The 13337-nt window shown below is 44.8% G+C and overlaps 2 protein-coding genes across 2 annotated transcripts; both read right to left on the bottom strand.

The window, feature by feature from the left end:
- Positions 1-686: 686 nt before the first annotated feature.
- Positions 687-2517, bottom strand: B0H18DRAFT_959595 (uncharacterized protein; the record flags this gene model as incomplete). Its single annotated transcript, XM_048042831.1, has 8 exons — positions 687-827; positions 960-1061; positions 1111-1201; positions 1287-1549; positions 1602-1917; positions 1986-2101; positions 2128-2322; positions 2395-2517. The coding sequence occupies 8 exons, from the start codon at positions 2515-2517 to the stop codon at positions 687-689; spliced, it is 1347 nt and encodes a 448-aa protein (XP_047886825.1).
- A 7663-nt stretch (positions 2518-10180) lies between these two features.
- On the bottom strand, positions 10181-11736 carry B0H18DRAFT_1125244 (uncharacterized protein; the record flags this gene model as incomplete). The annotated part of the gene is made up of 3 exons (XM_048034974.1): positions 10181-10432; positions 11625-11660; positions 11716-11736. 3 exons carry the CDS (start codon positions 11734-11736, stop codon positions 10181-10183), a joined length of 309 nt encoding a protein of 102 aa, XP_047886824.1.
- Positions 11737-13337: the final 1601 nt, after the last annotated feature.

Genomic DNA, 13337 nt, shown 5'->3' with positions numbered 1-13337 from the left:
ACATTCAGGGAGCTCATATAAGCCTATGATCACACTTCAGACAGTGTCTCTGCAGCATACAAAGCCTGACATCATAGTAGCATGGATACATATGTATGGATGGCCATTATATATCCCCAGATTGTGTCTATGTGTCTATATGCCAGCTACATGCCACAACTACCATATAGAGTAGGTGTCCTGCCCAAAGAGGAAGTAGGACAAGATGTGGTGCCCATGGAGGTCACAAAAATGCAGAAAATCTGTCAAATATACAGAAGTACCCAATAGGAGAATCTGAGTGCTTGGGATTATCATAGACATCACTACACCATGTAGATGGACTACAACATGTGAAAAGAGGGTCAAATGGCTCATTGTGGCTGATTTTGGCTGTAGTGCAGCACCCACTGAGTTGTACAGTGTCTGAATCACATATGTATGTCATTACAGACATATGGAACACATCTGAGGCACAAATAGGCACTTTGACATCTGCAGAGGCACATGTGGATTTTTTATTTTGCATTTTCTGGACCAGCCAGCCACTCTAGCTACTCAATAATGATAGTGTATACTCTCTGAATGAAGGGCTATCAGATCAGTATACTAAGTCCATTCACAATTGTTACTAACTAGGGCTATGGGGCAGCCTATAAGTGTGAGCGCTAGCAGTGAGCTGCCTGGCTGCCAGTCACATGACATGCTCACCAGTTGCCATATTGGGTGCCACTCGAAGTGTTTCTTGGGCCCTCACCCCAGGACAAAGCACTGAGCCACAGCATTTGTTTGGTGGTGTTGGTGCAAGTCGCGTCATCTGGGAGTCTGAAAATTTTGAACTCCGCTAACTGACCATAACAAATGTTAACTATACATGGTAAGCTGGGGGCAAATGACTGTACCTGTGGGAAAAAACTGCCGCATTGGGCGCCACTGGAAGCGTTTCAGGCCCGTCCATCATAAGAACGATACCTTCGTACCTCAGGGATCGTAAAGCGTGCCCTGGAGAAGACCCGGCGGTATCGCGAGCAGAACATGTTGTAAGGCCCCCTGGGGTAGTTGTCGTAATTGGGAAGCATGGGCTGAGGACGGCGTAAGTAACCGAGAACCTACCCGACAACACGCACTTACCAAAGCCATGCCCAACAGTGCCCATTCCTGGAGGGTTTTACCGTTGATCAGTCCATGGTCCGTGACCGCGCGCTCATGTTCCGACACATGTCTCGAGATGTCGAACAAGACGAACCACGCAGAAAGCTCGCCACACCAAATGTGTCCGTTCCATGATGCAGCGTGTCAAGACGTACTGTTGCCCTTGTGGAGTGGGCTCTGCTACCTTGTCCACGTCCTCCTCGTCGACATCGCCAGCCGAGGGCACAGGCTCCGCCTCAGGAAGCTCGGTGAGGGCTGAGAACGGCAGGTGCCTCCACTGGTCTAACTCGCGCGAGCTTTTTCCAGTTACTTTGGGCCTCTTGAACTTCGTGTGCTCGAAGATCTTGATGCCACCCACGAATACCGGCCAATCAAGTGGGTCGTCTGTCCGGGTGCAGACAAATTGGTACTGCCGCATCTAGATGAGCGAAAATGAGCCAATGTCAGTACTGAAGGACAACGGTGCTTACGCGGTCAATGAAATGAGGATACGGCTCCGTGAACCCCACTTCTATCACCCCCACCTCGTATTCACCGCGTTTGTACGTGATCTTGACCACAATGTCCGGAATGTGGATGGTGGAGACTGTCTGGTAAGGGTCCACGATTGGGCCCGCGACGGACTTCAACTGGTCGCTACCGAAAAAGATCTCGTAATCGCCGATCTTGCAGACGCAATCTCCCAATGTCTTCCCAGTCAATGCGCAGAACAGTAGGATGAGATGTTGGTGGATGCCAGTTACGGACGACATGTAGAGTTTCAGGGTTTGGGGATTGTAGTGGAAACTGAAAGTGTGCGCACGTGTGAAGTGTGAGTCGCGCCGCTATCTCGACATCCGGTATAATCAGCTCACCTGAAGATTTTGAGGAGAATAACGTGCTCGGTTAGGTAGACTACTAGGGTGTTCCACTCGTCCAGGGAGATCTCGACCTCCTGAGCCTCAGTTATCAGTTCACGCCCCGTCTTGCACTCGAGATACGATCAAGCACACTCACACGTTCGAAATCGAAAAGCGTAGGCCAAAGGCTGCTCTTGGTGGCTCTGTCTCCGAAGGCCTTGCGAATCAGCGGGTTGAGAGGAAGATTTATGGCCGAAGAGGAGCGTGGAGATAAAAGTGAATTCTCAGACGTCGTAGATTCGCTGTCTGAGGTCGAAGGCTCAGTTCCAGCGGGATCGGGGTCTGAGTGCTCCTATGGTCAGCAAGATCAAGGCAGTTCTAGTAATCGTGACTCGCCCGTATGTTTTGGAAAGAGCTCAGCTACGTCTGTCAGGGGACTACGAGGGCTGCGAGGACAGGACGAAGAACCCATCAGAGAGGTGGCATTGCGAAGACCAGGACGGGGAGGCAGCAGTCTGGAAGACGAGAGGGACTTGCGACTCGACATGTTGGGGGGAACTTCCGGACGCACGCCTCGCAGCGGGGGGCTGCCTGGCTTATGTACGTAACACGGACCCAGACGGACCCTAGCGCCACCTTTGCACCGCAACCGTGGGATCATGCAGTATGGAGAGGTAACTTGAGTTACTCCGTGCCACTGCCAGCTAGCGTGCCGATAACGGCCGCGATGATGATCGATCGCTACATTGCGAGCGGCGAGCTCCTACTGGTGCTGAGTCAAAGTTGGTAAGACTTACCTCGCGCTGCGTCGAACTATCTGTTGGCGTGCTGAGTGCTGCAAGCCGACGCTGGGGGATCTAACGGGCTAAGCAACAATGAGACACTACAAATGAAATTACGTCGAGGATGTAGTACTTACTGGCGTGCGACAGGTGAGCGTCAATTAACACTGCGATTGACTGTGCTCGAGCGTTACAGGGGAGGATGCAGGTAAGTATGTGCCGTTTTACGATCCCTGAGGTACGAAGGTATCGTTCTTATGATGGACCACCATGAAATGCCTTAGCGATTCCTCCGGAATGGCAGTTTGTTCCCACAGTGCACGTGACTTGCAGCCACCCCGATAAGCAGAGATAAGTAACTGTTAGTATGGGTTGCTTATCTGAGTCTGAAATTTCAGACTCCCAGACGACGCGGCTTGGACCAACAGATACAAACAAATGCAGTGGCTAAGTGCTCAGTTATGGATATGAGGCCCATTGAAACACCTTAGCAGTTCCCCCAATAAGGAAACTGGTAAACATATCATGTGACTGGCAGCTTGGTGGGCCATTGCTCCAAGCGCTCACACACTGTAGGGCCTATATAGCCTCAGCCAGTAAGAAATCATAGTATACATAGTATGCTCATCTGATAGCCCTTCATTCAGAGAGTATACAGGAATTCTATTGAGTGCATACAGTGGCTGGCTAACCCAGGAAATGCAAAGCAAAAAAATGCACATGTGCCTCTGCAGATTCAATCTGCTTGTTTATGACTCAAATATGATCTATATGTACACTGCAATGTATATGTGTAGTTCAGACACTACGGACTACTCAATAATACAGGTAACAAGGACTATAATGGGTAATCTGAGCATCTTTTACCATCTTATGGCCCTTGCATACAATTCAATGGTGACCATTGCAGCTCAAGGCAATCATACACTTGTCTTTGATGTGTCTGTATATTTCATAGATTTTCTGCATTTTTCTGAGCCCTACATGCCCCTGTTTGTGTATGATTCCTCTTTGGGAAGGTCACATACTCCATATGGTAATTATGCATCCACTGCTGGCTTTGTCTTGCTCACAGACACAATCTAGGGATACATACCTGAATGTGTACTTACACTACCATCTTATAGGGTTGTCCAGTACATGAGCAGTTCCAAGAGTGAAGTAGCAGGCTTATATAAGCTCACTGGGGCCACAGCAACCATCTTACCAGGTTATTGAGAATGCTATCTGATCTGATGTCAAACCCATGCAATATACAGCTTCATTCACATTGCCTGGATCATTTTGAATATTGTCTCAATTTTCCGCTTTTTTCTGAGCCTATACAAGCTCTCTTAAGCACAGTAACAGTCCGCACTTACATCGCTTACTAAGCGCCCATCAAGCGCCCAGATGCCGTTCGGAGGTGCAACCATGCGGAAATTTGGCACGGTTGCACCTCCGAACGGCACGAGAGGGATGCCGAGCTGCTCTGATTGGTGCAACAAGCCCTTTTCTGCCCTAATCAGGCAGGCTGCCGAGGTTTTGAGCTGAGTTTGAATCTCAGCCACAGCTCCTTAGTGGCACTGTACCTGCTGTACTGTGGACCCACTAAAATGCGGAAAATTCCCAAAATAATCTCTGTGATAGGTATGATGTCATAGAGTCTATAGCTGCTGTGACTTGCCCATTACCTTCACTGGTCATGGCACAATTCACAAAACAAAAAAACATGCAAATGCCTCTGTGCACATGAGTGCATCCCTTTTCACCTCAAAAGTCTCTCTTTTGAAGCCTATATGCTGCCCACAGATTCTCTGACATCTCAAACTTGCTAAATAGGGTAGCTGACCTTCCTAAAATGGTAATTTTGCTTAACCTGCTCAGTCTGGGCTCACAAAATGCAGATAAAATCAGGGAATATTATGTGTAATCAGACTCATCTGTATTGCCTTGTTTATGAAGGCAATTCATCTTGTATGGAGGCCCCCACAATATATCACTAGTATGACTTGCCCAGTTGTTTGAAATTCAGGAAACAGAGAAACACATGCATGAATGTGGCATTTGATTGGGATACACTCACTGAAATCTAATCAACTCTTATAGAGGTTATAGAGATGATAAACTCATTTGATAGCCCATCATTCAAAGGGTTAATCATACATTGGAGGAATGAAGAACAAAGGACAACATTTAGAGAATCACAAGTGACTGTGCAGATATGAATGGCTTGTTGTCTCTGAAACACATTGCCTATGACCTGTATAGATATGTGCATAGTTTACAATGCATGGATGTGTCTGGAAGTTGCACGGCACAGCTATTGGTGGGGAAAATTGGTAATAACATGCATGTTTTGATGTCTCAGCACTGAATGACCCTATAGGGAATCTTCTCCACTTGTAAATATGCTCAGGGATGCTCTACATATATCCTGGAATATTGTCTGATTAATCCGCATTTTCTTGACCCCAGAACAAGTGAATTGTGCTGCAGTAACAGTGTGCACTTACATCGCTTACTAAGCGCTCGACTAAGCGCCCGTTGCCGAAGCGGAGTCGTCGACAGGCCGGAATTCCGGCCTGTCGACGACCCCGGTCACTCAAAGGGGATTTTGGAGCACTCCCATTGGCTGAAATGCTGACAAAGATTCCCTTTTAAAGTAATCTTTCAATCTCAGCTCTTCATGCCGAGTTTTTTGATGGCTTCAAGCCACACTCACTGAGCTCTTACTAGAACCCCATTAAATGCAGAAAAATCCCAAAATATTGCTTCTCCATGGAATGCCCCTTGAGTACTGACAAGGGTGCCAGATTAGGTGTTCTTGTTGTTCTTCACAGAGTACTGACCTTGGCAAGTGATACTGGGGATATAAGCAAAATGCTTGTACAAGACAGTTCCACATGTATGGGCTATGTGAGGTGGAGGATATCAAACATACAAAACTGCCATATATGGTTAGTCCCCTGCCCATTTGGGAAGTTGGCCATGCATGGCCTCTGCCGGACTGGATAAATAGCAGGAAAATCAAAGAAAAATTAGATAGTACTATGGATTTGTATTGGGTTGACTGTTGAGGCCATATGGCAGAAAACATATAATAATGCAGAGTTTCCCATGCATAGCCTGATACAAGCCACTCTTTCAATGAGTCTTGGTCCATCTTGTAAGCACCATTATCACCTGGAATTCTCAGGGACTGGCAGCTCCAGACAGGATCCTAGGCTATTCTGTTCAGTTCAACTCTTCAATAGGCCCTGCAAAGGCAGGCTATTGGGCTGAGTTTGAATGCAAGCCACAAGCTCATTAGTGACAATGTATTTGCTGTGCTATGGTCTCCCAAAAAATCAAAAACAATTGGGAATATTCCCAGTCATGTATATGATGTCAGAGAGGCTGTACATAGTATGCCTTCCCATGGATTCATATAAACATGGCACCCACCATTCACAAAGCAAAATAAAATACATATTCCTCTGTACACACTGGTTCTTTCACTTTGTTTGTGTTTCCTGTGATGCTTGCCAACTGCCTATGGATTGTGTGGCTATATGAGACCTGAATGAAACATGCCATATGTGGTACCTGACCTTCTCAAAATGGAAAGTCCGAGTTATCTGCTGTGTCTGGGCTCAGAAAATGTGGATAAAACAAGGGAATATTCTGGATGAGTCCATTCACCTTGTACTGCTTGCTATAAGTATTGATTGGCTCATGTCTAAACCCTTTGGCAGGCAATGGCATATGCAGAAAATGGTGAACACCTGTGGCACAAAGGCCACAGTTAATGCTGAGTATGTTCATAATATTGGCTCTGTCTCACATGTGAATGGCATAGCTATCAATATTATGGGTTCGCAGAGCTTTATGACACTGTACTGATCCTAGAAAGTGATAGAAAGACATTGTACAAGTTGTGTTGTGCATCTACTACTGTTGCTAGAAAGTCTATAGGCTAGCAATGTCATAAAGTAGGGACACCACACATAGGTGATCAAATGCTTTGATGGTCTCTGCAATGCTAGATAAATGGTAGGAAATGAGATAAAATCAGATGATCCCATGACATCATATTGTGCTGACTGTTGTAGGCCAATGCATGACAGTACATCTCAGATGTGCTAATGCAGAGTTCACAGCCTGATGTCTGCAGCTCTAGTGTCCCAGTCCAGTATAAGCATGTCTTTGACTGATTGTATCAATATGAAGCAGTGCCAATTATACAGTATGATGGTGCTATGCTTGATTGTTAATTGCTCATATAATTTTTGCCTGGAGCATATCTAATGTCTGTATGCACTACCATCATCCTATTCTCATGCAATGGCCCTTGGTATGTGAAGATAGAATAGGCAGCTCTTGGCTTGTTCATATGGGCAAAAATGTATTGACAGTGGTGTCTGTTTGTGCAGTGTATGCTGTGATTTCTTCCTGATTGGGCTCAGAAGAAGTCATGGTTGCCATGGAAATAATGCAGACTTGCATTGCTTACTAAGCAACAGTGAAGAGGCCATATTACAATGGATGTCTGAGCCAATATATGGCTGTCCTTTTATAAATCTCTAGTCAATAATATGACTTTGGGAGTACTCTCATTTGCTGCAACTGTTTCCTTTTACATGTGATGATAAAATATCAGCTACTCATCTTGGGTCCTTTCATGTTATATGGAAAGTGGAAATATAACACTTTAGACCCAGGTGTGAACATGTGTGATATTTGAACAGCATTGGAAATTTGTGGCACTGTGCCTACCAGTACACCATTTGGCAGTTGATCCTGGGTGGTATCTGCCATGCCCAAGGAATGTCAACATAAAAATATAGTGTCTAATCCAAATATAGTACCATACATTGTATGTGCACACAAAATAATGAACAGTCAGCCAGAAAATGACACTGGTGATTATCTTGGGAGTATGTCTGAATCCTTGGACTTATGATCAGAGAGCATGACCATTGATAGTATGCATTACTAGAATACCCAGGAAAGGCCCATGTGCAAGTCTTAGTATGCAGTCTGTTGTTAGGACAAGGCATTGAAAACCCTTTTTTTTTTACAAGAAATTCCATAGATATGGTCTTTGACTAGGGTAGGCAGCAGGAATTGTTATCACTCCTGGGCTTTGTTATCTTTATTCTAGATTCTTTTAATGGACTTCATTTGGGGTTCACAATGCTTTCTGACCAGATTTCAGTGATCTTTTTTCCCCACATTGTTATTCTTTGTGGCACCTATTGGTGTATGTTCTGACTGGACTATTACCAAGCTTCTAGTGCTCTCCTTAGACCCCTTGTGACCAGATGCTTTGAAAGATATTACTGGGGTTCTATTAGCTCAGACTATGTTATCTATTGATATATTATCTCAGCTGGTAGGTAATCTATGAGTGACTTGACAAGCTGTACACTATTTCTGAGTGTTCATAAGGCTGTGCTAGTGTTTCAGGATAACATGCAAGTGGTGTGTCATGAATCACAGAGCACATCCTTGATGATCAGTGAGAATTATTGGCACATCTACCCTTGCCTTACAATGAGCCTGTGAGCTTATTGTGCATCTTGAATGGCCTTGGAAAGTGGTGTACTGAGTCTTCTACTATTTTGTAGGATTCTATGAAGTATTTTATGTAGCTAAAAGGCTGTGCATGAATGCACAAAAGGAGCATCCCTATGAGCAAGTCCAAACATTTATCTCATCTACCACTTGCTTCTGTACTCTTTCTTATGCCAGTGTACCTTCAATTCATCAGTGATCAATCCTGCCCATGACTCTATCAGTCTTGATGGCACTTACTATGGTGATACATTGCTTCACATTGTACTACATGAGCCCATTACTATTGACTCAGGAGCTGAGCTCCAATCCAGTAACATACCTTAGTATGGCTTTGTACTACTGGTCAGTGTCTGGTAACTGTTCACTTATGGTGAGAGCAAACTGCACATTCTTTGGTTGTATTCCTTGTATAACACATCAATTCTTGACAGGCCTTTTTCAGAATTCCTTACTGGTATACTTCTCCTCTGTATATTGGTTCCATCCTCCACTGTTGATTGGTTTGGACTTGGGGAAGTACTGTAAACAATCTACTGAAAGACATCCTTTGGTATCAGAATTTCTCTGATCAAGGGCTAATACTTGCACAACAGCACTGACAGCAAGTCCCAACTGAGTAGTGGTTACTGTAGTCAACCCCCAGACTCCCCTTCCTTGAGTTCTAGTTGATCTAGAGGCTCTCCTTACTTCTTTGCAACATTCCCAAGCTATTTGCTCTATGTTACTATCAATACAAACCAGTAACACTGCTCATTAGTATTCAGATCATATTGATAAGCAACTTGGCAATTTACCAAGTAAGAAACAGATCCATAATGTCTGTTGCTCATGATTGCAAGCTATGATCCTCATATGACAACAACCTAATAAATTAGCAGGCTACTCTGAAGTGCAAAATGTTAAAGATATGTCAGTACTCTATGCATAGGCAATATACTAGCAGTCTTGCCAAGCATGACTTCTGATGCGGGCAGCATGAAGTTGTTCATAAATTGACATGTATCCTACCAAAGGGATCGTACTGCCAGCTATGGCCCTCTCCCCAGCAAGTCCCAAGCAGTTCTGCCTTCTCTCTTTCCCTGCCTCTTCCTCTCCTCCTGGTGCTTGACTTGTGAGGAAAATCTAGGCTTGGTTGAGGTTTGGTTGCCACCATTTGTTCACAGATGAAGTGACAGGCTTGGTGGGGAGGCTATTAGGAGACAAGCAGGAATTTAGCGCTGAATGTTGAGACTTGATGAAAAATTCATCTACTCAGAAATTCCTGGAGTACGTGTGGCATCAAAATCTGCCCGGATCTGCTCCGAGCTGCATGCTGCTGCATGACTTCAGTGGCTTCACGCACGGCATCACATGGGGTGGAGCTGCTCAGTACCTGGGCCCTTCCCAGCCCATGCCCAAGGACTGAGCACCTGCAGACTCTTCTTCCTGCCAATCAGGAAAAAGCTCTCATGGCCATGGAGCCTGCCCAAACTAAGGTGACTGCACAATAGCAGGCTACACAACAGGCAATGGTGAATGTTACCACAAAGAACATGTTAGAAAAATAGCAGGTACTTGGTCTCCCATCACAGTCACAGCTACCAACCTTTTATGGTATGCAACGTGTAAACATTCCTGACCATATTGCATACATTTTCCTGCTTGTGTTGAGATTGCCTTGTCCACTCCAGAACATGTACAGAAAAGTGTTGGAAATACTCACATTTCCTGGTTTGTAGTTGGGCTGGAGCCAGCTTGCCTGTTCCAAGCTGGAAAATGTGTGGAAAATGTTGGGAAAATGTGCAGAACTGGTTTCCTGTTCCTGAGCTTTCACCGCACAAAAAAGGAACATTAAAGGTATCATTTCTCAACACACCCTTGGACTTGGTATGACTGGTGGTGAGGTGGTCAGGCGATGATGCTGCACTTGCTGACATCCTTGGTCTTGAATTGCGGCTCCACAGAGAAGTTGTGCCTGTCATTATTGCTGAGGTGGCTATTGTAGCATGCAATTGTGGATGGCTTGATGCCTGCACTGATGGGGAATGAGGTGAAGATGGATGTGAGCTTCATCTGGCCCAATTTGATATTGTTGCCGCCAATGAACACTTTGTGGCGCTCCATGCCAAATTTCCGCACAGATGCACCTCTGAACGGCATCTGGGTGCTTAGTAAGTGATGTAAGTGAGCACTGTTACTGTGCAGAGGGCTTGTATAGACTCATGAAACAGCGGAAAAATCAGAGAATATTGTAAATGGCCCAGGCAGTGTGATTGAAGCTGTCTATGCCATCATTTTGACATCAGATATCCTCAATAACCTTGTAAGATAGTTGCTGTGGCCCCAGTGAGCTTATTTATATAGCTTACTACACCACTCCAGGAACTACTCATGTAGTGGACATCCCCATAAGATGATAGTCCAAGTACAGATGCATGTATGTGTAACTGAATCTGTGTCTATGTGCAAGAGACAGCCAGTGGCTGCATAATTGCCATATGGAGTATGTCACCTTCCCAAAGAGGAATCCTACACAAACTGGTGGATATGGGGCTCAGAAAAATGCAGAAAATCCATGAAATATACAGACACATCAAAGGCAAGTGTATGATTGCTTTGAGCTGCAATGGTCACCATTAAATTGTATACAAGGGCCATATTATGGCAAAAGATGCTCAGATTACCCATTATAGTCCTTACTCCCTGTGTTATAGAAGCTACTGAGTAGTCCACAGTGTCTAAACCACACATATGCATTACAGTGTACACATAGACCATATTTGAGTCATAAACAACCACTTTGAATCTGCAGAGGCACATATGCATTTTTTTGTTCTGCATTTCCTGGGTTAGCCAACCACTGTATATACTCAATAGAATTTCTGTATACTCTCTGAATGAAGGGCTATCAGATGAGCATACTATGTATACTATGATTTGTTACTGGCTGAGACTATATAGGCCCTACAGTGTGTGAGTGCTTGCAGCAGTGGGCCACCAAGCTGCCAGTCACATGATATGTTCACCAGTTTCCTTACTGGGGGAACAGCTAAGGTGTTTCATGGGCCTCATATCCATAACAGAGCACTTAACCACTGTATTTGTTGTATCTGTTGGTGCAAGCTGCATCATCTGGGAGTCTGGAATTTCAGGCTCAGATTAGTAACCCATACTAACAGTTGCTTATCTCTGCTTATTGGGGTGGCTGCAAGTCACGTGCACTGCGGGAACAAACTGCCATTCCAGAGGAATCACTAAGGTGTTTCATGGTGGTCCATCATAAGAACAATGCCTTCATACCTCAGGGATTGTAATCTGGCACCTGCTGTACAGCCTGTACGCAGTAACTGACCTTCCCAAAATGGAAAGCCTGATTCACCTGCTGAGTCTGGACTCAGAAAATGCAGACAAAACAAGGAACTATTATGTATGATTCCACCCACCTTGTACTGCTTGTTGTACATAGTGATTGGCTTCTGTGTAAACATTATGATCAGAGAATTATGTCCCAGCAGTGAACATCTGTGGTACAAGGGCCCTAAAACATGCCAAATAATGGCATGTCACTTGTAAATTGGCATAGGCATAGTGACACAGAGTGTGTAAGTCATGTTGTGTATTTGCTGTTCTTACTAGAGAACTGTTGGCTGCAGTGCACCTCAGAGTGATTTCCAAAGGCCTAAGTTGAGCTCTGTCAGATCTTAGGGACTTAGAGCTCAATGAAGTGGACTTTCTATGGCATGCATTATGTAATACAGCCACATCTGTACAGTAGAAGCAGCCACAAAGTCGGAATCAACAAAATAGTGAAAAAGCGGATGAGTGCAGGTGTCATGGTATGACACGGAGGCCCAATATTTTTGCCTTGTTTTATTCTATTTTTGCTCATTTTCTACGGACTTGTACTATACGCTGTATGGTAGACTTTACCTGGAACGACTTTCTGACTAGTCACGTGACACATCATGTGCTAGGGTTTGTCTTGTGACCTGTCTCGTCATGTGCCCTTGCTTATGTATTCTCACTTGCATCATCGGCCTGTGGCAGTGCCTAGCCTGCCTAACTCATTCTGACTCATACATACATGTGACCTCAGTCTTGGTAGCCAGTGTAGGCAGACCTGCCCTAAACCTGGACAGTATATATAGTAGCCTGTACGCTGCCTAGCACTCCAGCTCATCCTCTTGGAGTTGCTAAGTAAGCACCCACTGTTGTACTAAGTACCAGTACAATGATACTAACTTGGAGTTGCTAGCATTGCGTTCAGCACTGTTAGACTGTTGTTGACTATGATCCAACACCAGGAGGTTCAAGTATAGTTTTGTTTGCTTTTGTTTTGAGTTGTGTTGGACCTAGCTCCGTGACAGCAGGAGTTCAAATCCCTGAAGATGCAAACCCTATAGAAAATGGTAGACTGAAGGGAATGATGTTGAAGAAAGTACAGTATGCATGGTATAGTGATGGTGTCCATGTAGAATAATGGACAACACACCAGGACACATTCCATGACTTGTACAGGGCAATGGAGCTCAGAATAATCTGCAGAAATGTGTAATAAATTTGGGCTCAACAAGAACTCTTTACACAAGCAATGTCATGAAGTGGGGCCACCAGACATGCAAACTCACCATATTCTCAATTGGTAATCTTGCCAGTCTTTCATGTTAGATGAATGGCAGGAAATAACATAAAATCAGATGCTCCTATAGCTGCATATTGTGGTGATTTTTGTAGGCTGATACATGACAGGACATCTGTGCTAAGGCAGAGTTTCATGCACATACCCTGATGGCAAAAACTCTGTGAGAGTGCATTGTACCAGTATAGGCATGACTTTGCCTCATCTTGTCAGTATGAAGCAGTGCCATTTCTACAGGATGATGGTGCTACACTTAGTTGTTGATCCCTCATATGGTAATTGTACAATCCCTGAGGTACGAAGGTATCGTTCTTATGATGGACCACCATGAAACACCTTAGTGATTCCTCCGGAATGGCAGTTTGTTCCCACAGTGCACGTGACTTGCAGCCACCCCAATAAGCAGAGATAAGTAACTGTTAGTAT

The sequence above is a fragment of the Fomitopsis serialis genome (assembly GCF_022376445.1).
Source record: "Fomitopsis serialis strain Sig1Antser10 chromosome Unknown B0H18scaffold_148, whole genome shotgun sequence".
Taxonomy (NCBI): domain Eukaryota; kingdom Fungi; phylum Basidiomycota; class Agaricomycetes; order Polyporales; family Fomitopsidaceae; genus Fomitopsis; species Fomitopsis serialis.
This window is presented reverse-complemented; position numbering and strand designations above follow the sequence as displayed.